The 21,522-nt window shown below is 38.8% G+C and overlaps 1 protein-coding gene across 9 annotated transcripts in view; it reads left to right on the top strand.

Moving 5' to 3' along the window:
- Window positions 1–1,429: 1,429 nt before the first annotated feature.
- Window positions 1,430–21,522, top strand: part of ZDHHC14 (zinc finger DHHC-type palmitoyltransferase 14) — a 54,871-nt gene continuing 34,778 nt past the window's right edge. For 5 of the 9 annotated variants that reach the window (XM_060753639.2, XM_060753636.2, XM_060753643.2 and 2 more), the window contains exons 1-2: window positions 1,431–4,140; window positions 20,217–20,389. In XM_060753639.2, coding sequence (XP_060609622.2) covers window positions 3,887–4,140; window positions 20,217–20,389 — 427 coding nt within the window. In that variant the 5' untranslated portion in view covers window positions 1,431–3,886. Of the gene's footprint in view, window positions 4,141–20,216; window positions 20,390–21,522 lie in introns of all 9 variants that reach the window. The other 4 variants (XM_060753640.2, XM_060753638.2, XM_060753637.2 and 1 more) reach the window with 3 other exon arrangements.

Raw genomic sequence — 21,522 nt, 5'->3', positions numbered from 1 at the left:
CTTTGATTGTAGTATAACTATACATCCCAGCAACCACAACTCCCAAATGACAAAATCAACCCCCCCCCCCCCACCTTTGGGCCTATCGGGTATTTGTGCCAAATTTGGTCCAGTGAATGAAAATACACCCTGCATATCAGATATTTACATTATGATTCATAACAGTAGCAAGATTACAGTTATGAAGTAGCAACTAAAATAATTTTATGGTTGGGTATCGTCACAACATGATGAACTGTTAATAACTATTAAGAGGTCACAGCATTAGGAAGGTTGCAAAACACTACCATAACTTCGTTTGTGTGGAGCTAATGCGCCGTAGGATATGGCTCTCCAAACATTAAACTGCAAATTGGAATTGTTGCTTTATATTTCCTCTCATATACTTCCCACCCCTTTGATCTTAAAGTAGCTGCTGCAATAAAAATCAAGATTAGGAGGTTATACTACCACATTAGTATATTAAAAGGATCTGTGACTAATGAAGTGAGTATGATCTCATATTTGCAGTGAAGCCTGGTGTTTGGAGAAAGTACAAAGGAATTCCCACCCTTTACTGTAATGACACCTTTCGGGTTATGTAATTACACCAAAGAGTTGATGATTTTATGGCGGAGAGGTTCGGTTTCTATAGCTTCTTTATTTCCTCTTTCTGGCTGCTAAACCACTACTCCTTTCTTACTTCCTCAGCCTTCAATGTCATACCTCGGAGAGTTCCCAGGCTTAAGCCCTGATTGTTTTCAGTGCCAAACAACTGGACAGAGTTTGGGATGCCCATGCAGTGCCCATGCCACATTTAATGCCTATAGATGAGGCCTGGGCAGATTTGGGCCTTCCAGGTGTTTTGGACTTCAACTCCCACAATTCCTAGCAGCCTCAGGCCCCTTCTTTTTTCCCCTTCAGCCGCTGGCTGAAGGGGAAAAAGAAGGGGCCGGAGGCTGCTAGGAATTGTGAGAGTTGAAGTCCAAAACACCTGGAAGGCCCAAGTTGGCCCATGCCTGCTATAGACTATGTCAGAAGGCCCAGATTCTTCCTCTCTTCAGATGTTGCTGTAACTTTCCTCTCAAAATCATTACAATTCTAAGAGTTCAACCCAATTAGCGACAACGTGTCCTGAGTTTACAGAGTAATTAGTTACACCCGCCCTTCTTCTCCTCCTTTAATTGCTCCTCCCTCGTCTTCCCTCCTTCGCCCTGAGGATAGTATTAAACACACAGTGCCAAGCCGTCAAACACAGTAGAAAGAAGGCACTCTGGGAGGTGTAGTCCTTCCAATAAGGGAACTTCCGCTTCGGCAATGGAATCTACGGCACGCGGAAGCAGGCTCCGGACTACGTTTCCCAGAAGGCCTAGAGCGCGAATGTCTCGGCATGAGGAGGAAAGAGGAGGAGGAGGAGGAGGGAGAGTGGGCCGGTTTCTGAGGGAGGGAGAGAGGGAGGGAGGAGGGCGGAGGGAGAGGCTCCGGAGGCACGGCGGAGGGAGAGCGGCTGTCTCTGGCGGCGGAGGAGCGGCTGAGAGAGGGAAGGGCCGCGCAGGAAAGGCTTGGGGCGGAATAGGACCCGCGCAGGCAAGCAGGCCGCCTTTGGCCTGAAGGAAGAGGAACCGAGCCGCGCCTCCGAGTCTCACCATGAAGGCGGAGAAGGGCAAGCCCCGAGGCAGAGGCGGCGGAGGCGGAGGAGGGCCACCCTTCTGCCCGCTCGGGTCCTCTCCTTGACCTTCCCCCCTGCCTGCCTGCCCTCGACCGAACCGAGCGCCTCTCCTACCACCGCATTCAAGAGGGAAAGGGACTCGCCCTCCTTGCTTCCCCGCCCGAGAAGAAGGAGGAGGAGGAACGGGAAAGGAGAACAGCGAGCGAGCAACCACCTTCCTCTCCTTTTTTCCTTCCTACCTCTCTTTCTCCCTCCCTCCTTCCCTTCCTTTATTCTTTCTCTTCTCCCTCCTTTTCTTTATTTTTCCTTCCTTCTCCCTCCCTTCCTTTTCTCCTTCCTTCTCTTCTTCCTCCCTTTTCTGTCTCTTCCTTCTTCCTTTCCTTCTTCCTTTCCTTTCCCCTCCTTTTCTTCCTCCCTCCCCTTCCTTCCTTCCTTCCTTCCTTCCTTCCCCTCCTCTCCCTTCCTCTCTGTCTCCCTTCCTTCACATCCTCCTTTCCCCCCTTTGCTTCCTCCCTTCTTTCCTCTCTTCCTTCTTTCCTTTCTCTTCCCTCCCTTCTTCCTTCCTTCCTTCCTTCCTTCCTTCCTTTCCTCCTTTCCTTTTTCCCTCCCTTTCTTCCTCCCTTCTTTCCTTCCTCCTTTCCTTTTTCCCTCCCTTTCTTCCTATCTCCCTTTTTTTGCTTCCTCCCTCCTTTTCTCCCTCTCTATCTCCCTTCCTTCTTCTCTTCCACCCTTTCTTTCTCCCTCCCTTCTTCCCTTCTGTCCTTCCTTCCTCCCGTTTCCCTCAATTTCTTTCTTTCCTTCCTCCCTTTCTTCCTCCCTCCCTTCCTCCCTCCCCTCCCAACTTCCTTCCTTTCTTCCTTCCTTCCTCTGTTTCCCTTCTTTTTTCACTTCCTCCCGCTTCTCCTACTTTTCTTCCTCCCTTCTCTTCCTTCCTTCTCCCCTTTTCCCTCCCTTTCTTCCTGTCACCCTTCCTTCTTCACTTCCACCCTTTCTTTCTTTCCTTGCTTTCTCCATCCTTCTCTTCTCCTCCTCCTTTTTCCTGCTCTTCCTCGCATTTTGGGCTTTCCTCCCCCACTTCTTTCCTTTCTCTCTCTCAAGGCCATGAGGAGGAAAAGGTGGCGGCTTCTGCTTGGGCTGCCAGCCGGAGATAAAGCTAGATAAATGATTGAAGAGTGGCTTCTTCATTCTCCTACATCTCTTTCCCTCCACATTCCTCCTTCCCTGGACAGCTTTTGGGGCTCCGAGTGTGGAGGACTGAGGGAAAGAGAAGGACAGGACTTCTAGACGGATCCTGGACCTGCTGGACTTCTAGACAGAGCCTGGACCAGAAAGCTCACTGGTGAGACCTACCTCACAACTAGAGAGAGTCCCTTTATTGTGTGTATTTAGAGGTCTGAAAGCCTGTTTGCTTCAAAAGAGCACTAGGAAGGAGAAGCAGGAGCAAGGCTCTCTAATATAGATTTTTTTGACTCTCCTGTAACACCTTTCCCAAAAGAAAAAGCCGAATATTTCCCAACATATGGAAATGAATTCTGGCTTCAGCCATGTTAAGAATTTTCATATATTTTCCTAGCATGGATATGAACTGTGTCTCTTTAATGCTTGGGAAGACTTGGCTTGTAGAGCAAGAGAAAGCAGGAATAAATCTTCTGTGTTGTTGTACAGAGCAATAATCCTCCTCAACTTCATTGACTCTATTGATACTATAGATTGTTTCTCCGCTGAACTCTGGATACACCTGAAGAAATTAATAAAACTGTATTTTCTATATTTTTTTTTGTAAAATGGTCTGCATAACAATTCCAATCAAAGCTCTGTGACAAGAGTTGACTCAGACTGCTAGCCTCAGCCTTGACCAAGACATTCTTAGGAAAACGTGGAACAAAATTCATTGTTAAACAAAAGGCACAAACAATGCTTCAAAATCCTTCCAGTGTTTATGATTAACTTGCAACTGATTTATATTTTAGCTTTTGTAAGTCCTTTTTATTGTATAATTATGCACTTCAAAGAACCGTTTTAATTTTTTTAAAGAATTCTTTTAATTGGGAAGAAGGGAAAGACTACACATTGCTTCCAGAATGACATCTTTGGGCTCTCAAGAGTTACCTGGATATTTTACAATGCCCCGATAAGCTTATTTGACTGAAATAACTCACAGTGACTCTGGAATACACTTCAGCCAAGGGTTATTCTTCTTCTTTCTGCGAGGGGTGTCCCCCTCTGTATTATTTCCCCATGACTCCTGGAGGAGGTGACGGAGGACCCATGAAAGACTGTGAATACAGCCAGATCAGCACTCACAGTTCCTCATCTCCCATGGAGTCTCCCCATAAGAAGAAGAAAGTGACTTCCAAGAGGAAATGGGAGGTTTTTCCGGGAAGAAACAAATTCTTTTGCAATGGAAGAATCATGATGGCTCGCCAAACAGGCGTCTTCTACCTGACGCTTGTTCTTATCTTGGTTACCAGTGGGCTCTTCTTCGCATTTGAGTAAGTAGCATTAAAGGGTTTTTTTCTCTTTAAACCTCTTTCCAGTAATCAAAGAGAGTTGTGTTATCATTTTCTTCACTATCTGGATTTGTTGTAGAAACTGAGAAAACCTTCATGTTCAGCCTATATGTATGTGAGCATATATATATTTCTACACATACACACACACACACACACGCATATACTTATATTTAAATGTCAGCATTTATTGACAGGTGGCAAAGTTTAGACTTGTTCCAGGCTCCCTGATTTTTGAGCATTCTTCCTGCATGTTTCAGTGGAAGGAGTGGTTTTGTTTCATTTTGCTTTCTTTTGACAGAAGTTTTGTTGATTTGGATGACTTGAAATCAAGGGCAACGGAGGCCAGAGTGGTAGAACTTAGTGGTGGCGTCTCCTCCTCCTCCTCCCTTTCTTGTGGCCTTTACCTTTCCCTCTCCCACTACGCCTTCCCCGCTTCTTTCCATCGACATGGCATGTTCAGCCTATATATTTTTAAAAATATTTTGTGAATCCAGAAATGCCACTAATGTGTTGTTGGGTTACTAGTTGTTGGGTTACTGTGAGTTTTCCGGGCTGTATTACCATGTTCCAGAAGCATTCTCTGCTGACGTTTTGCCCACATCTATGGCAGCCATCCTCAGAGGTTGAGAGGTCTGTTGGAAAGGTCTGTTGGCCAATTGCAACATTCATACTTGCCTCAAGCAGACAAGAGTTCTTTCTCCCACCCTGGACATTATTCCACAGATATATAAACCTCACTTGCCTAGTTTCCAACAGACCTCTGAACTTCTGAGGATGCCTGCCATAGATGTGGGCAAACATCAGGAGAGAATGCTTCTGGAACATGGCCATACAGCCCAGAAAACTCACAGCAACCCAGTGATTCCGGCCATGAAAGCCTTTGACAACTAGTTGTTTTACACTCAGGCCTTACAGTTGTTTTTCTCTTGTTTGACCTGTGCGTTACAGCTTGTTAGCCAGGTGCTATCCAGTGTGCAACTCTTTGCATGCTTTGCTCAGTACAACTTCTTTCTGATAAATTTGCATGAAGGTTACTACTTTCTTTCTCTCTTATTACACAGATTCAAACTATTAGTCTTTCGATATCACTAATGTTCATTCTGACTTCATCTACACCTGAGAATTAATGCAGTTTAGTACCACTTTAACTGCCATGGCTCAGTGCTATGGAATCATTGGGGTTGTTTGGTCCCTTTGACTAGAGACCTTGTAAAACTACAACTCCTAGGATTCCATCGCATTGAGCCATGGCAAACTGTACCCTCTGACTGGCAGGAGATTTCCAAGGTTTTAGGCAGAATTGTTTCCTAGTTCTGTTTGAAATCATAGTGCTGCAGAATTGGAAAGCATCCCAAATAAGGTTTCATCCCTTATTATAACAACAACAACATTTTATTATGGTCCAAAGACCCTTATTGAGCCCCTTATTAGATGCCAGGGATTATATCTGAGATCTTTAGGAATGGAAAGCACATTTTTACCACTGAATTGTGACTCCTCTAGGATAAGCTAAAGCAAGTTCTGCTAAACAAACATTTCACAGTAAACCTTAATTATTATTCTTTTGAAGGAGAACAGACCACCCCCAACTTTGGGTACTTTCACCCAGTCACTAGGTTTTTTCTGTCATCCCCAGCCCTAGATATGAGGAAGTGTGTAGAGTATGCAACTATGTAGAATTCCATTCCCTTGAGGAATTCTTACTCAGTTTTTAAAAGTGAAATGTGCCTGTGAGTGATAAAATGTGTTAATTGCACTTGTATGTTGCACAACACTCTCTTTCCTGTTTTTTCTTCTTCTGTACATTATGTATGGCCCTAAAGCTATGGCGATAGAAATAATGTCTTGTGAGTTTGTCTTGCAGTAGTTTCAATGTTCATATATGATGAAATAAATCATAGATTGTTTTCCTAATGTGTACATAACAATCTGTTCTTTAAGCCAACATATTGTTTGGATCCCTGAGGAAATTGCATTAACAGTAAATCTTACAAGTTTTATGGGACATTGATTTGAAAACAAGTTTGGTGGTGTAAGATTATATGAAATGAACCAATAAATTGTGAAATAATAGGGAAGGGTGAAAATGTTTTGAAAGAAAATTATGCATGTTTTGAGAAATAAGTATGCATTTATCTCAGATAAAATCAACATTAGTTCACCCTAGCACGCAATACTAATATTTTCCTACCCTTGTGCCTTGATGGATTTGTTACCCCAATATATATGCATTTTATATATATATTAAAAGTAAGCAAAGTTAATACTGCTCTATTAAACAGATTTACAAGTTAGTAAGACACATTTGTCAGAGGGAATCTACTTTTATAGCGTAACTACTTTTTACAGTACAATAGTTTCGTGGTTTCCGGGCTGTTTTGTCATGTACTTGCAGCATTTTCTCCTGATGTTTCACCTGCATCTGTGACTGGCATCTTCAAAACCTTCGACAATACATAATTGTTGATAGATTTTTTTCCACAGGATATTTTTTATAGAGTGGGGGTTATGATAGCCTTTGGAGAAATCAAAAGATATCAACGAGATGTTGCAGATGTTCTTGTCAAATGCAATGTCATCAAATGTTCAGATAAATGATAAGCAGTTACTATTGGTTAGCCACGGCAAGTCTCATTTTCTAAGCTGTTAAGACTTGTGTGTTTGCATAAACATATGAGGAACTTTTTAAAAACATTGCATTTGTGTGGTAACAGTGTGACATGTGATGTATGTATTGCCATCCGTATTGATTATCAGGAGATCATATTGGCACCATACAGAGTAGGAACACAAATATCCAATGCATTATTTTCCTCAATCATTTGCTGTTGTTAGCTGCTGTTAGATCATCTTTGATGCCCCTATGATGAGGACCTCCAACTCAGGCTATTTGCATCCACCCTGCTCAGGTTGTGGTGACTCGAGGATGTTGCTTCCCTGGTTTAATCTGTTCTGGGATGTGGTCTTCCTCTTTCCCTCCTGTCCTTCACCTTACCAAATGAATCTTGTCTTCTCATGATGTGGCCACAGTATTCCTGCCTTTGTTTATTAATCTTTGCATATAAGAATTCAGGATTTATTTGTTTTAGGACCCATTTATTAGTGTTTTTAGCAGTTCATGGTGTCCAGTCCACATAACTCTTCTCCAGAACCAGATGTTATATGCTTTGATTTTCTTCCTGTCAGTTTTTCTCACTGTTCAACTTTTGCAACCATTCAAATTATAGTGGGCCCTTGGTATCCGCTGGGAATTGGTTGCAGGATCCGTTGTGAGGACAAGTCTAATGATATTCGGTGGGATAGTAAAATTGTGTCCCTTACAGAAAATAGCAAAATTAAGAGTATTTTTTGGATTTCGAGTTGGGGAGTATTTTTAAGCCATCCATTCGGAAGGTTGACTATAAGATCTTAATCATCTTTTGCTCATACTTTCCATATTTTTGTCCCACGTCTCTCACAAGGGTGGGACTCAAGTTGGCTTACCAAAATTTGACACAGATTAGGTCAAACACATATTGTATAAATTTAAAAGATTAAAACTATTTCCCTTAAACATAACTAAATTATATATACAGTTAAACATAATTTAAAACACTGGCTCTAAAACCAAGGCAAAACGGTTCAGCACACTAATAAAAGCCTTCGTTATGGAACATTTCATTTCCATAAGTCTTTTACAATAAAAAGAGTTTCACCTGCTGACAGAAGGAGGATGCCAGTCTACTTTCTCCCTAGGCATGGAGTCCCACCATCTAGGAGCAGCCACCAGAAGGTCCACATTCTCATCATGTGTCTGCGAAGCTGATGGGATTTACAGAAGGTGCTCCCTTTAAGTGCTCAAAGCACAAGCAGAATATAATTCCTTAAATAGCCTGGGCGCAAGCCAGAAAGGGCTTTAGAGGTCATGTAGCTTTAAACTGTGCTCGGAAACAGACAAGTAGCCAATGGAATTGTCACAAAGGAACTGTGTGCTTCTTGTAACTAGTCCCAGTAAATGATTTTGCTTCAGCTTTTTTGGCCAGCGTAAATGCATATTCTTAAAAGAGCTTATATAGAATGTGTTATGGGTATCTGCCACTAGGGCTAGATCAAACATCTTCAAGAGTGGGCACAATAGCACACTAATTTTAACTATACAAATGTAGACTTGGGCACCAGAGAAACCAGAATGTTCAAGATAAAGGTTCAAGATAAAGTACAGACAGTTCCTGAGTTACAAACATCTGACTTACAAATGACTCATAGTTACAAACAGGGCTGAGACTACAAGAAGTGAGAGAAAGGTAAATTCATCTCTGGAAGAGTTTTTGTGAGGAAAAGGTGTCTCTACTGAATCTCCACTGTTTCCACAACAAGCCAATTTTTCAAAATCCAGTGATCTCAGGGACAGAAAGTGAGGTGAAATCTTCTGAACAGTGACCAGATAACAAAACAAACACCACAGGGTTGTTAACTCTTCCCTATGGTATCCAAAGCATGTGTGTGTGTTTGCATGTGGCTGGAGTTAAACTTGAAAGGGTACCCATTCCGACTTACATACAAATGCACAACCTACAGAACCTATCTTGCTTGTAACTTGAGGACTGCCTGTACAGGAGTATACACAATCCTACAGGAGCACAAGGTTTTGCATATGGAAAACAACCACGCATATTTTCATGAGTGCACTATCAAGTTTGCCAGTGTATTGGAACATGATAAATCTTTGGATTTCACTTTAAAAGGTATAAAACAAAGCCATCCCAATTACTCAGTTGATATGAATAGTGAGGTATATATCACATTTTCTGCCTAACTGTAAGATAGTATGCCTGCTTGCTTCTTTTTTGAGGGCTAAAGGCAAAAAATAACAAAAGAGATAGCAAAGGTTACCTGTTATCTTCATTCAGGGAACATTTTTTTTAATGAAATGCTGTGCATGTTTTAAAAAGTATCCCCCTAAGGAAAAAACAAAAAACAAAATTCATAGCCAGCAATACTCATTTGGACTAATAAAAGTCCCCATGCCACAGTGACATGGAAGAGTTTTAATTTCTCACTAAGAGGGGTGGAGAAAAGAATACAATAGTCTTAAAATTGGGCTGATACGTCAGACATGAGTCTGTCATTGAAATAAACCAGAAGCTGAAGGTGAAGAGAAAAAGGCTAGGGGTGTGCATTTGTCAGATATTGTTTTTGTAGGTACTGTTGAAACTTTTTCTTGGTGTGGTATTTTTGGAAAATAGTGTTACAAATTTAACGTGTTAGCAGTTTATTACTATAATTATTGAATATCTATTTAATTTGCAGTATAAATTGTTGGCATTTAAAATTTGCAAAACATATATTACAAAAAATATTGTTTCGCGTTCTTGTGCAGGGGTGCATGGCTTTCTGTCTCATTCATGTTTTCTGTAGCTGAGGACTTCTTGAAATGAATGACCCAAACATTCTGTAAATTTGAATGACCCCTCTCTGTGTTTCTGGCATGAAGTGTAATTAAGACATCCATGCACATGGCAGGAGTTATCTTGAGATTGAATGTGTAGTGTGTTAGAGGAATGGATCAAGGGGAAGAATAAAGGAATGAAGGAAAACTTTTTAAATATAGTGGCCTATTAGTACAGGCTTTAAAAGGCAGATCTAGAAACTTGCTGAGTGCATTGTGGAGTGTGCATCCCACAGTCTCCTTGGTCTCTGTTGACCTTAATACATATATTCATAAACCATGAACATTAATATACCATTTTAGCCTTCAACTAGCTATGTCACAAGACAGAATGACAACATAATCTCATATCTCAAAGAGAAACACAAGTTCTCAGATGTTTATTATGTATATTCTAGTGCCAAACATATGTCCCAAAAGAATCTGCCAGACTATGTAGTCTGATGGCCTCCTTGAAGAAGAATGGAGAATTAACATCTTGGACTTTTTTTTTTCTTGAGGGGAGATGCTTGAGAATCAAAGCATTTTAAAAAGTACACAGTAATATAAATTGCTGTTGAAGTGCTCATGTGCAATTTTTTTCGTGTCCTAGTTCTTTTTGTGGTTTAGGAAATAATTAAAGCATAGTTTTCCAGTACAACTTATAATTCTGTTTATGATAACATTATTTTGCAATTCTTTGTAAGAATTCAGAATGCAACTCTCTTGTCAGTTGCTATTTTTATACTTTTATCTTTTGAAATTTGGAATTGTCTCAGTAGCATTAACAATGTGTTGATTTATTTTTAATTTTAGAGCAAGAATTGTGTTGCCTACCATGTAATATTAACACAAGCGTGAATAGTGGTTAGTGTTATACTAGAATTTGAAATAAAACAAGTCCCTACTGAGACACGAATCACTGAGTGCACTCAGGCCAGATGTTCTCAGGTTGGCAGTGTTTTGTCCAGATTCTTTTTCAAGCATTCTTAGGCCCCTTCCCTTCTCTGACAGTTTTTATTCCTATCCCAGTGTACTAAGATTGTTTTTGGATTGTTGTTTCCATAATTTTACTATGTTGTAAGCTGCTTTGGGTCTTGTGAGGGAGAAAAGCAGGGTATACATAAATAAATAAATAAATAAATAGATAAATAAATAAATAAATAGACAGACATGTTTCCCTTAAAAAGAACATTTAGCTCTGTAGTTACTGACAGCAGAAGTGAAAAAGGAGAAAATATATGGTATAGCAAACATGTAGATTGGAACCTAAGAACTGTTTGTGTGGGGAAAAGTTGTTGGAAACCAAGATTATTGCTCACTATAGGCTCCACATCCTTGGGAAAAAATATTTTCTAAAAATCTGAAATCCTCTTGAACATGAGGATCTGTAGCTCCATGATGTGTTTTGATAGAGAACATTGTTGGAAGGGAAAGAGATCGCACAAGACAAATTGGTAGCATTTGCTATAACAGAGCTCCAGCTTCTGTGAAGCACAAAGAAGAGGGATGGTGGTTGGTGGAAAAGCTTTCTTTCAAGAAAACGTTATTTATGTCCATCCAAAACAAGAACAACGGTTCTCATTGTAGAAATACTGTTAGTTCAAATTGTAGGAATGATGCAAAATTAATTGAAATTATTTTCTCAAGTGATTATTGAATTGCAATGACAGTTGTAGACATTTTGTAATACTTCAGAATCAGACATATGCTGTCCAAGGCCAATCTTAGATAGAAATGTATAATAAAATGTTAATGGTTAAATTCAATTGACTATTATAATAATAGATCATTATTGAAGCTAATATTCCAGATAATATACTGTTTTATTTTTACATGCAAACTGCTTTTTTGCTATTTCTCAGTTGTGGGAAAAGAGGGGGTTCAGTTTTTACAGGTGGTTAGAGTAGAGGTATCTTTAATTCCTTGTATTTGTTGCATTGTATCATATGAACAAGGCAGAATGATAAAAATTGCAGATGTATTTTTTTCTTATAAAAGGGCAGTTACAATAATTTTACTACAGAAATATGTGTAACTTGTAAAGATATCTATTTCTATATGAGTAGTGTATGGGTCAGGTGATACACTCCCATAGCCCCAAGATTTAGTTAGTGGCATGTGGCTGTAGTAAAATGCAAAATTGGCATTTATCTAATCTGAGATGCTTTCTATATTTGCTCCTTGGAGCCACCATGTATTTGTATGTTTTCACGTATGCTCTCACAGCAACATGTGCTATACATTTCTCTTCCTCCTTCCTTTTATGAATAACAGTCCAGATCGGAAAGTACCCTTCCAAGCCCCTGGGTTATGCAAGGTGTTTGGTGCGGTAAACCTTCAGGGTGATAAGGTGCATAGCATTATTTAAAATTTTATATTTTAACCTATTGCTGGCTTCATTGTGGCATCTCATTCTTCACTTATGTAAAGTTTGATGGCCACCGCATTACTTTTTGCTGTTTGTGCTTCCAGCTGAATTCTTCCACTGCGCTCAGCTTATTCAGAAAATGACATCACAGTTTCTTAATGGTTTAGGCAATTAATGAAATCTGCGAGTGCCACATGTTCTTTACAATAGCTGTTTGTTGAGTAGGCCTCACTTTTAAGACTTATTTATTGATTGTATTTTTTGAAGTGCCCTGAGTGGTAACTCACAGAGGAATACTTATATAAAATGAATGGTACTGTTTATCTATTGACTTTGTGTTGTGCTAATAGTTTCATTGAGCACAATTCTAAGAACATTGACAATTAAGTTTTGACACTGGCTCCTGTTTATTTATTCATTCATTCATTCATTCACACCCTACTTTTTTGAATAACACTTCACATATTTATCACAGTTAAAACAACTAACAATTTTCCAAGGTTAAACATAGTGAGGACCTGTTGCAAATTCAAAAATCAAAGCTGAAGGTTCTGATGTCTTTTTGCGTATACAAATATGAGTGAAAGAAAGAAGGGAAAAGGAAGGGATCCTGCTATATCTACACTGAGCCATAGATTGTGGCAATAATGCTAAAGGGCTTGCTTTCCTTACTTCTAATCCAGCAGTAATGTTTAGTGGGGATAGAGCACTCTGAACAACTGAGGAAAAGGGCTTGCTATCCCTGCTTCTCCCAGCTTTTTCCCTTTGCTGCTTCCAGGTACTTCTCTATATGAGGGACGTTGGGGGTTGCATTTCAGACTTCTAAGACATATTGCTGTGGCCTCTTTGACTATAGTAAAACAAACAATAGTTGGGCAAATATTGGGTTTTTTGAGGCTTTCAGTTTGCTCTCCATATGTAATATTAAAGTTGTTTTACGTTATTACAGTTTTAAATAAATCCCACCTCACCTATGATTGCTGTTTTGGGAACCTCTTTAGGTATGTTTTATTGGGGAAAAACCAAGGTGTATGTAAATAAAATATTTCAGAATAGGGGTATAGATACACTGGCAGTGGAATCAAGGCCAGTACTGCTTTGATGTTAACAATAGAAATTGTTTTACTCCTCTTCAAACCACTAGATAGCAAATTTCAAAGACAGCGAAGCAATTGTCTATGCAGCTTTGAAAGCTCCTTTTCAAATAGAAGTCTTGATTGTCATTCCCAAGCTATAATAATACCTTAAGTAATGCTGTCCTCCCTTCTGTTTTTAAATTATTCTTTTTCCAACCCAGGATAAGTTAAAGCCAGCAAATAATTTATAAGACTTCACCACCTAAAATTGCCTTCAGTTTGTATTAGTAAAAGGTTTAATAGCAGATCAAAGCTAATACCTTAAACCATATTGAGGTATATTTTTAAAACCTCACCATGTTCTGAGGGGTTTTTTTTTTTCTTTTCTTGGAGGATAAGGGAGATATATCAAGCTGAAATAGATTGTCTTGGAAACTTACAGAACTACTGTACACACCTTTTGCAAATTTGGTGATTTTCCTTGCATGTTCTTATTTTGTTAAAAGATAGTTGAAGACAACTTGCTGCAAGAAGTTACAAATTAACATCAGATCCTTAGGAAATGCTACATCGCATTACCCAAGGTTTTCTGAAGAAAAGATAGAATAAGGTTTTTTTATTAAGCAAGTCTGGTCTAGTTGAGCCTAACAGCTGAATTTCGATCACAATGGACATTGGCATACCTGTCTCCATAAATGAATGGTGTGCCAGTTCTATTTTTAAGTGGATGAACAGTGGAAATATCAGCTTGTCTCTGTGTTTTAGTGACAGGCCTAAAACACAGGAAAACTTTGGCCAATCAGACTTATAACAACTTTGCTCTTACTTCTCTTGAACAAATGTTATCACAATGTAAGTGCTGGGAAGACAAAATACTTAGTTGAATCTAAGAAACTATTTCGTTTCAGCTATAACTGCTGGACAGCTTCACTCCAGTTGCAAAGAGTTCAAATTACAACTTTCCAACAAATTTGTCAAAATTCACATGCTGACCCATGTTAATGTTTTATAAAAATATCTTTGTTTTGCCTTATGGTTGCCAGGAATACAAGTTTACATAATAATTTTCCCTTGAAGGGTGTCTTCTAATCAGTTTATTGAGAGAAACAATAGCATTTATTTCCATTACACATACATTTTTCCTTTAGCTTCTTAGCCAAAAATTTAACAAAGGTAAAGGTTTTCCTTGACATTAAGGTCTAGTTATGTCCGAATTGGGGGGAGGGGGGTGCACATCTCCATTTCTAAGCCGAAGAACTGGTGTTGTCCGTAGACCTCCAAGGTTGTGTGGCCAGCATGACTGCATGGAGCACCGTTACCTTTTCGCCGGAGCAGTACCTATTGATCTACTCACATTTGCATGCTTTTCGAACTGCTAGGTTGGCAGAAGGTGGGCCTAACAACAGGAGTTCACCCCACTCCCTGGATTTGAACCATCAAAAATTTAGCATCATAATATTTAAATTCCATTTCCTGATTCCTGATTTCTTTCCATTTTTATTTATATTACAGTGTTCACAAACAATAATTGTCTAGGTGAATGCCTACATGAAACATTTGATTTAATGGAGGAAGAGTAGTGTAAGCAACTGCAGGATTGTTTCAAGGGGGGAGATGCCACTTTTCCTAATTTGTTCCTTTTGCTCTTCAGCTTCTTGTTCCGCATGAAAATCCATTTTGGTATTTTCAAAAGGTAAACAGTGCAAGGGGAAGAAGAAAATAGCAAAAAAGCCCCTACCCCTACTTCCATTATGACTTATGGTTTAGTAGTGTAATGAAATTAGGTTAGTAGACCAAAGGGATCCACAGAAGAAAATATCCAGACTGAGATGAATGGAAATGTACTAGAATTAGATACAGTGCAAAACTGTGGTAATTCTACTGATTTCTCAAAAATCTCATATTGAAAAATGTATAGTGATTAGGAAATGCTAGAGAGCTTTTCCTATCTTAGTTGTAAGATTAAAAAACAGTTGAAAAAATTTAACCTAAGTTCCCTACTAAATTTCATCTTCTGAATATTAGAGTAAGATTTTATGTAATGTAGCAAGATACCAGGACCGTAAATTGCCCTGCTCCCCATAGAAAGAAGGTAATCCTCCTTCTTCAGCTCAGTTTTTTTTTCTGTCTGCCCCATTTTACCTTATTATGCTATATCTCTCCATCATTCCTTTGTTCTCCATTTCCTTCCCACTGACTTACCCATGTAGCTTGGGTGGCTCTTCCCTTCGTTGTAGCACTGGCTGCTACCATTTCCATCTTCTGCTTGCTTGCTGCTCTTCTTTGCTGCTGCACCTGTCTGACAGCCATCTGTCTCCTACCTACCTATGAATTTGATGGCTTCTGTTCTGCCTCCTTGCTGTTGCCTGCACAGAAGTAGCAGGACCAGGGTGAAAAGGCACATGGAGGCAACAGATGATGTCCCATAGATGACTCCTTGATGAGGGATGCATCAGCAACAGTAACAATGAAATCTTGGGATCCAAGCTAGCTAATTATTCAAAAGGTCACCAACATGCCTTGAATCTGGGTTAAGTGTAGCCAAGCCAGCTAATTTGCCAGTGCTTTGATAAGTTGATCTGCAGCACAATCTTTTGCATATTTGCCCAGATATGAAGCTACCCGTATTTAATGAAACATATTACTAGATTAATATTCATTTGACTGCCACTCAGTTTGGCTGAGAGTAATGTGATTAACTCAGATCATAGAAGTGAAGATGTCACAAAGACCATCCAGTCTAACTCCCTGCCATCCAGGAAAATAAAGGGTGTTTCAAAATGATGGGCCCCATTTTAAAGCAGCATGTTTCATGATGGCAACATAACATATTACATTTACACAAAAACTTACAAACAGTTTAATGAGTTTTACTAAACATTTGAGCCAGAAGAAAATCTAAAAAAAAACCCCTAGGCAAATGAAGGTTTTCTTTTGTGGGGGCAACCTTTTGTCTGTTTGTACACTGGGAGAGGCATCCAGCAGCAATAATTTGAAATTCTATACACCATCCTTTAAGTGGTAAGAGTTTCATTCATGGGCAGTTCGTGTTTGCAGAGATAAAGTGATTTAAAATTGGGTCCATCTTTTTAAAACAGCCCTGTTATATAGTGCTATAATCAAACTCCTGACAGGTTGCCATCCAGCCTCTGCTTAAAACCTCCAGGCAAGGATACTCCACTGCACTGTGAGGCATGATATTCCACTGCCAGATAGCTCTTACTTTCATGAAGTTCTTCCTAATGTTTAGGTAGGATCTCTTTTCATGCAATTTCAATCCATTCTGCTGTGTCCTAATCTCCAGACTCTAGAATGGCAGGACTATGTATTTCCGTAAGAGGGAGGACATTACTGTTTTGATGAGAATTAGCAGTTGATGTGGGAGCTGTTCATTACGATTGTAATGTCAAAGGATCATGGGAAGAAATGCATGAAATTTTCTAAAATCTAGAAATAGCTACTGTTCTGTCCAAAGGAAACCTAAAGTCCCCTAGAAATTAAATGTTTGTGCATCATACAGTTGTAATTTGTGTAGCGGAAAGTTATCTACGGTATCTATATCCTTGGAAATGCTCCATAATTTTTCTGTCTTCAGTGGTACAATGTCCATTTGCGAACCTGTAGCATTTATTGAAGCCTTTCTTTATGTCATTGGCATCTGGGGAGCACTCTGCCTGAGGATTATGAGAAGCTCTTTATCTCCAATCCAAATAATTTTGGTTGCAGTTTAGACCTTTTGTTTCAACCGAATGAGTGATATAGGAGAGGAAGATTTGGATATGTTTAGTTTGGACAAAGAGAAGATGAAGACATTATACGATAGCCACATTTAAATATTCTATTTCAAGAGAGTGTGATTCACTCAAGACAAGCATTTCTTAATAAGCTAGTTATTAATAAATGTTTATCTTATGATGAAGAGAAAGAAATGGAAGAGAAAGAAGGGGGAAAGGAGATGAAAAAAGTTAGGGAAGAAAGAAAAAGAAGGTAAGAGAAAGGAAGACATAGAATGAAAAGAAAGAAGGAAGGAAGAAAAGGTTTACGAGGAAAAGCAAGGGAAGAAGGCAAGAAACAGAAGAGGGGGTGGGGGACAAGGTTTAAGAGGGAAAAGGAGGAAGAAAAGAAATTGCAACAAAATGAATGTGTACCTGGGCACCACTAGTATATAAACTACATTTCATATGAGTTAAACGCTCCTTAAGGAATATTTTCTTTTTTTATGTTAAGTATTTTGACTGATATGTTAAGACATCTACCGGCATATTAAAAGAAATTATTGTATATTTTTATGTTCTTGTTGGTATGAGTAGAACTTGAAGAGTTTGATGAATACTTTTGAGTCTAAAGGTTCTTGAAAATTTTCTGTGTCTGTGATCATCAGAAGCACAAAACTGATTTTCCATGTGGTTGTTATACAGAAACAGTTGCTAACATTTATCACTGCCCAAATTGGTTGAATTTTATTGTTCTAGATAACAGTGTTATTTTATATGCATATTTCAGTCTTTCATTCTAGAAGTACAGTAAATGAAACTCATGATTATTCATCATGATTACGTGATCATACTTGAGAACAGAACCTAAAGTTGACTGAAGAACAGCAAAAAGAAATTAGGTCATTCTCCCAGAATGTCAGAATAGATATCTTCTATAAAGGAATTACGTTGTTTCTTCTTGTTGAAAAAAATTGGAATTCAGCACTTGATAGAAAGCTCCCTCCGTGGATTTTGTTGGAAAGGAGGACAGACTAAGGAAGAGGAGTTTCTTAAAACTGGAGTTGTCAACACAGTGATGTTACTACTTGACTCTAGATTGGGCATGGGCAAACTTCGGCCCTTCAGGTGTTTTGGACTTCAACTCCCAGAAATCCCATCCAGCTTACTGGCTGTTAGGAATTGTGGGAGTTGAAGTCCAAAACACCCAAGTTTGCCATGCTTGCTTTAGACACCCAAAGCATTCTGAGAAATAATTAACTTTGGGGATAACCTAAGTCATGAAAACTAAAGTTCACTGAAAAAGTCTACTAAAACAGGTCAAATTATGAAGATGGGTGGCCAACAGATCACAGTTGTACATTGTGAAATCCTTCAAAGGGGTAGTTTACTGAAAAAAGATCCACCAAACTTGTAAAAACTACATGGATAAACAAGAAGTTTCCTTGTACACAGTTGTGAAAAATAAAGAAAAGTGGTGTGGTTTTTAATAAAGAAGACTTAAACAAATTTTAATAAAATTTTGTAAGATAGTTTTTAATAATTTCTAAGCAGTTTAAAATACTACATCATTGTAAACAGTAGGGATGTGAAGGAGGACCTTTTTAAATATGTTTTGTTTGGGCACAATTGTGAAATATCTATTATAATGTATAACAAGTTAGTTGGCTAATTATCCTGCAGACATAAATGACCATTTAGAACAGTGGTTTCCAACCTGTAGTCCGTGGTCTAATATGGTCCGCAGCCTCACCCCACATAGTTGCAACAAGAGTGACTGATGTCACAAAACCCTCTCATAGTGCCGAGGCATATTAAATATGGCTTTCTGTGGGTGAGCATATAGCAACCACTTAATGGCATATGTTCTGTATCAGAAACTAGAGTTGATGTGGTCTATCCAATGCAGTTTTCTGAATCGGCACCCCAAATAACCAAACTGAATCTAAAGTTGACCAAAACCTGATTCGTAACCCTTTTGTACTAATGTTGGAAAGTGGTCCCTAGTCAAAGTGGTCCCTGGTCTAGTGGCCCCTGGTCAATTGGCCCCTAGTAAAAAAAAAAAAAGATTAGGAACCACTGATTTAGAATTTTTAAGTTTCTAATGCACTCCTTAATCTCATTTTTTTATTTTTCCCCCTTTAATTTCCTCACAGAGGTCAGCTCTCTTTTGCAGGAAGTGTTTACATAGATTAAACCTCTAAAAGTTTGTTGGGTGTTAAGAAGAGTCATTTGATGGATATGTTTAGTTCAGCTTGACCACTGTCATAATAATAGCCTCACAATTTCTGTTTCTTTTCTGCATTCTTTTCTAAGTTTTTTTTAAAATTACCTCCTGTAAACAAGAAAACCACATGATGGGTTCAACTTAGGACTGGCATAAATTTAAAGCAACTCGTAGGCACAGAACAATAACAACACATTTTAGCCATATTTTCATATCTCAATCTAGAGCAGGAGTCCTCAAACGTTTAAAGCAGAGGGCCAGTTCACGGCTCTTTGACTGTGGGGAGGTGGGTGGGGCTAGGGGACTATAGGTTGAGAAAAACATGAATGAATTCCTATACACACTGCACATCATATTTGTAGTGCAAAAAATAAATAAATGAAAGAACAACACAATATTTAAAATGAAGAACACTTTTAACATGCCAGTATTTCAAGTGGGAAGTGTGGGCCTGCTTTTGGTTAATGAGATAGTCAAGTTAATTAGGATTGCTGTTGTTGTGTCAAGTCATTTCAGACTTAGGGTGACCCTAAGTCTAAAGGTTAAGGCAAAGGCCAGATGAATGACCTTGTGCATCAAGCCCACAGGCCTTAGTTTGGGAACCCAATCTGGAGCATTAAAAGTATGCCATGTATAAAAATATTTGGAGGAGCCCAGTATTTTGTTTCAGTTTTCACCTGAGTTCAAGGATTTCACACCCATGAATCATGTTTTACTTTTTGTTCTGAGCTTTTGCCAATTATTCTTCTACTAGGTTACTTAAGAATTATCATGAGTTGGTCTTAGGGCTTTTCACTTCTACTGGTGCTTCCTTCAGTTGAAGTGAACAACTCAATTTAGTTTTAACAAAAGAGCCTACGGGTGGGCTGCTCTACCCTCTCCCCCACCCCAAACCTCCCACAAACAATCTTTAGTTCCAAAGAGGGGGGGGGGAAGCTGAGGGGCAAGGACACAAAGGAAAATCTGAACAGGCTATCAGTATTGATGTAAAATAGCATATTGTTTATTAAGTAATAATGTTTTGCTGGTCAGTACTTCAATAGGAAATAATCTTTAATAGTTAATTAGTTGGTATTATCTTTAAACACCTTTATTCATTTTAAAACTGTGAGAAGTTTCCTGGTTGTACTGAAAAGTAGCTTTAAGAAAAGTTTATGAGGTCCAGTAGATTCCCTGCCCCTGAATTCTCCTAAAGAATCAGCCACAGTAATTATTGTTTGGCAGTTACTCTTAACTTTTTATTTTTTCCCTTGTTTTGCAGTTGTCCATATTTATCTGATCAGATCACACCTGCTATTCCTGCAGTAGGAGCAGTCCTTTTCTTCTTTGTGATGGGGACTTTGCTGCGGACTAGCTTCAGTGATCCCGGAGTCCTGCCTCGTGCAACACCCGATGAAGCAGCAGATCTAGAAAGACAAATAGGTAACACAGAAGGTCTGTCATTGTTGCTTCATTTTCTTTGTGTGTATGATGAACACCATTCTCACTTACTTGTTTTGGAATGACTTTGCCAGGCTGCTTCTGGTATTCCAGAATTGTGGCATCAAAGGAAATCCCAGTAAACTATGCTCCCATTTCATGAGAGGTGTATAGGTTGTCCCCACTTTGGGGCAAGTCCCCCCTTGGCACAAAATAAGATCAAAAAACATCAGAGAGGAAATACAACATTTTCTGACTCTGCTTGTTTGGAACATCCAACACAATTTTTAGTGTCTTTCTCAAAAACTGACTTGCTGTACCTTAGAATTCAATAGTCTTTTTTTTTTTTTTTTAAAGGAATAAACACCATAATCTGATAAAGGACTTTTCCCCTCTTCACTTTTTCTCGTGAAAGAATACTGTTTCTTGAGAACTGGTTTGCAGTATTTTATACATAGATGATCATAATAAAGTAGTAGTAGTAGTAATACAAACTCTATTTATATTCTGCCCTATCTCCCCAAAGGGATTCAGGGCGGATTCCAGTCACAAAAAAGTCAAATATTCAATGCCGGAACATAACAACTAATAAGCACATAATAACAAACATTAAATTACACAGCATTTAAAAACAAATTATAATTTAGCAAATTAAGATTAGATTTCAACACAAACCTAGTATATCAGGCATAAAACAAACATAAACAAACCTAAAATAGAAGCGTCAATTTCCCAGAGTCAACAGATTTCTTTGGGGTCATATAAGTTGATCTTTGCTCAAGATGCCAAGTGAGTTAGCGGGGAAGACAAGACCCAAGCACGGATTGCAGATGTTACTTTATTGCATTTGCTTAAAAATGCAAATTTCTGTATGTCTTAACTGTTCTTCCCTCTTTCCAGTTGACATAATCCAAACTAAATAATGCCACTAAGAAAAAGAATAATTGCAGTATATATACATTTAAAATGAATGTTTTCTAGTAAAAAGTATTGTGTTGCACTTATTTCTACATTTGTAAAATGAGATAGTATGACACTTCATTTAGGAAACAATTGGTTGAAAACACATTGTGTTTTGGCCTACAGAAAGGCTGTTCAGATGATAGTGTTTGGCAGTACACTCTTGGAAGTGGAATGAGTGGGTGTTT

Source organism: Anolis sagrei, chromosome 1, assembly GCF_037176765.1.
Source record: "Anolis sagrei isolate rAnoSag1 chromosome 1, rAnoSag1.mat, whole genome shotgun sequence".
Lineage (NCBI taxonomy): Eukaryota > Metazoa > Chordata > Lepidosauria > Squamata > Dactyloidae > Anolis > Anolis sagrei.
Note: the sequence above shows the minus strand (reverse complement) of the source record. Positions and strands in the feature narration are given on the sequence as shown.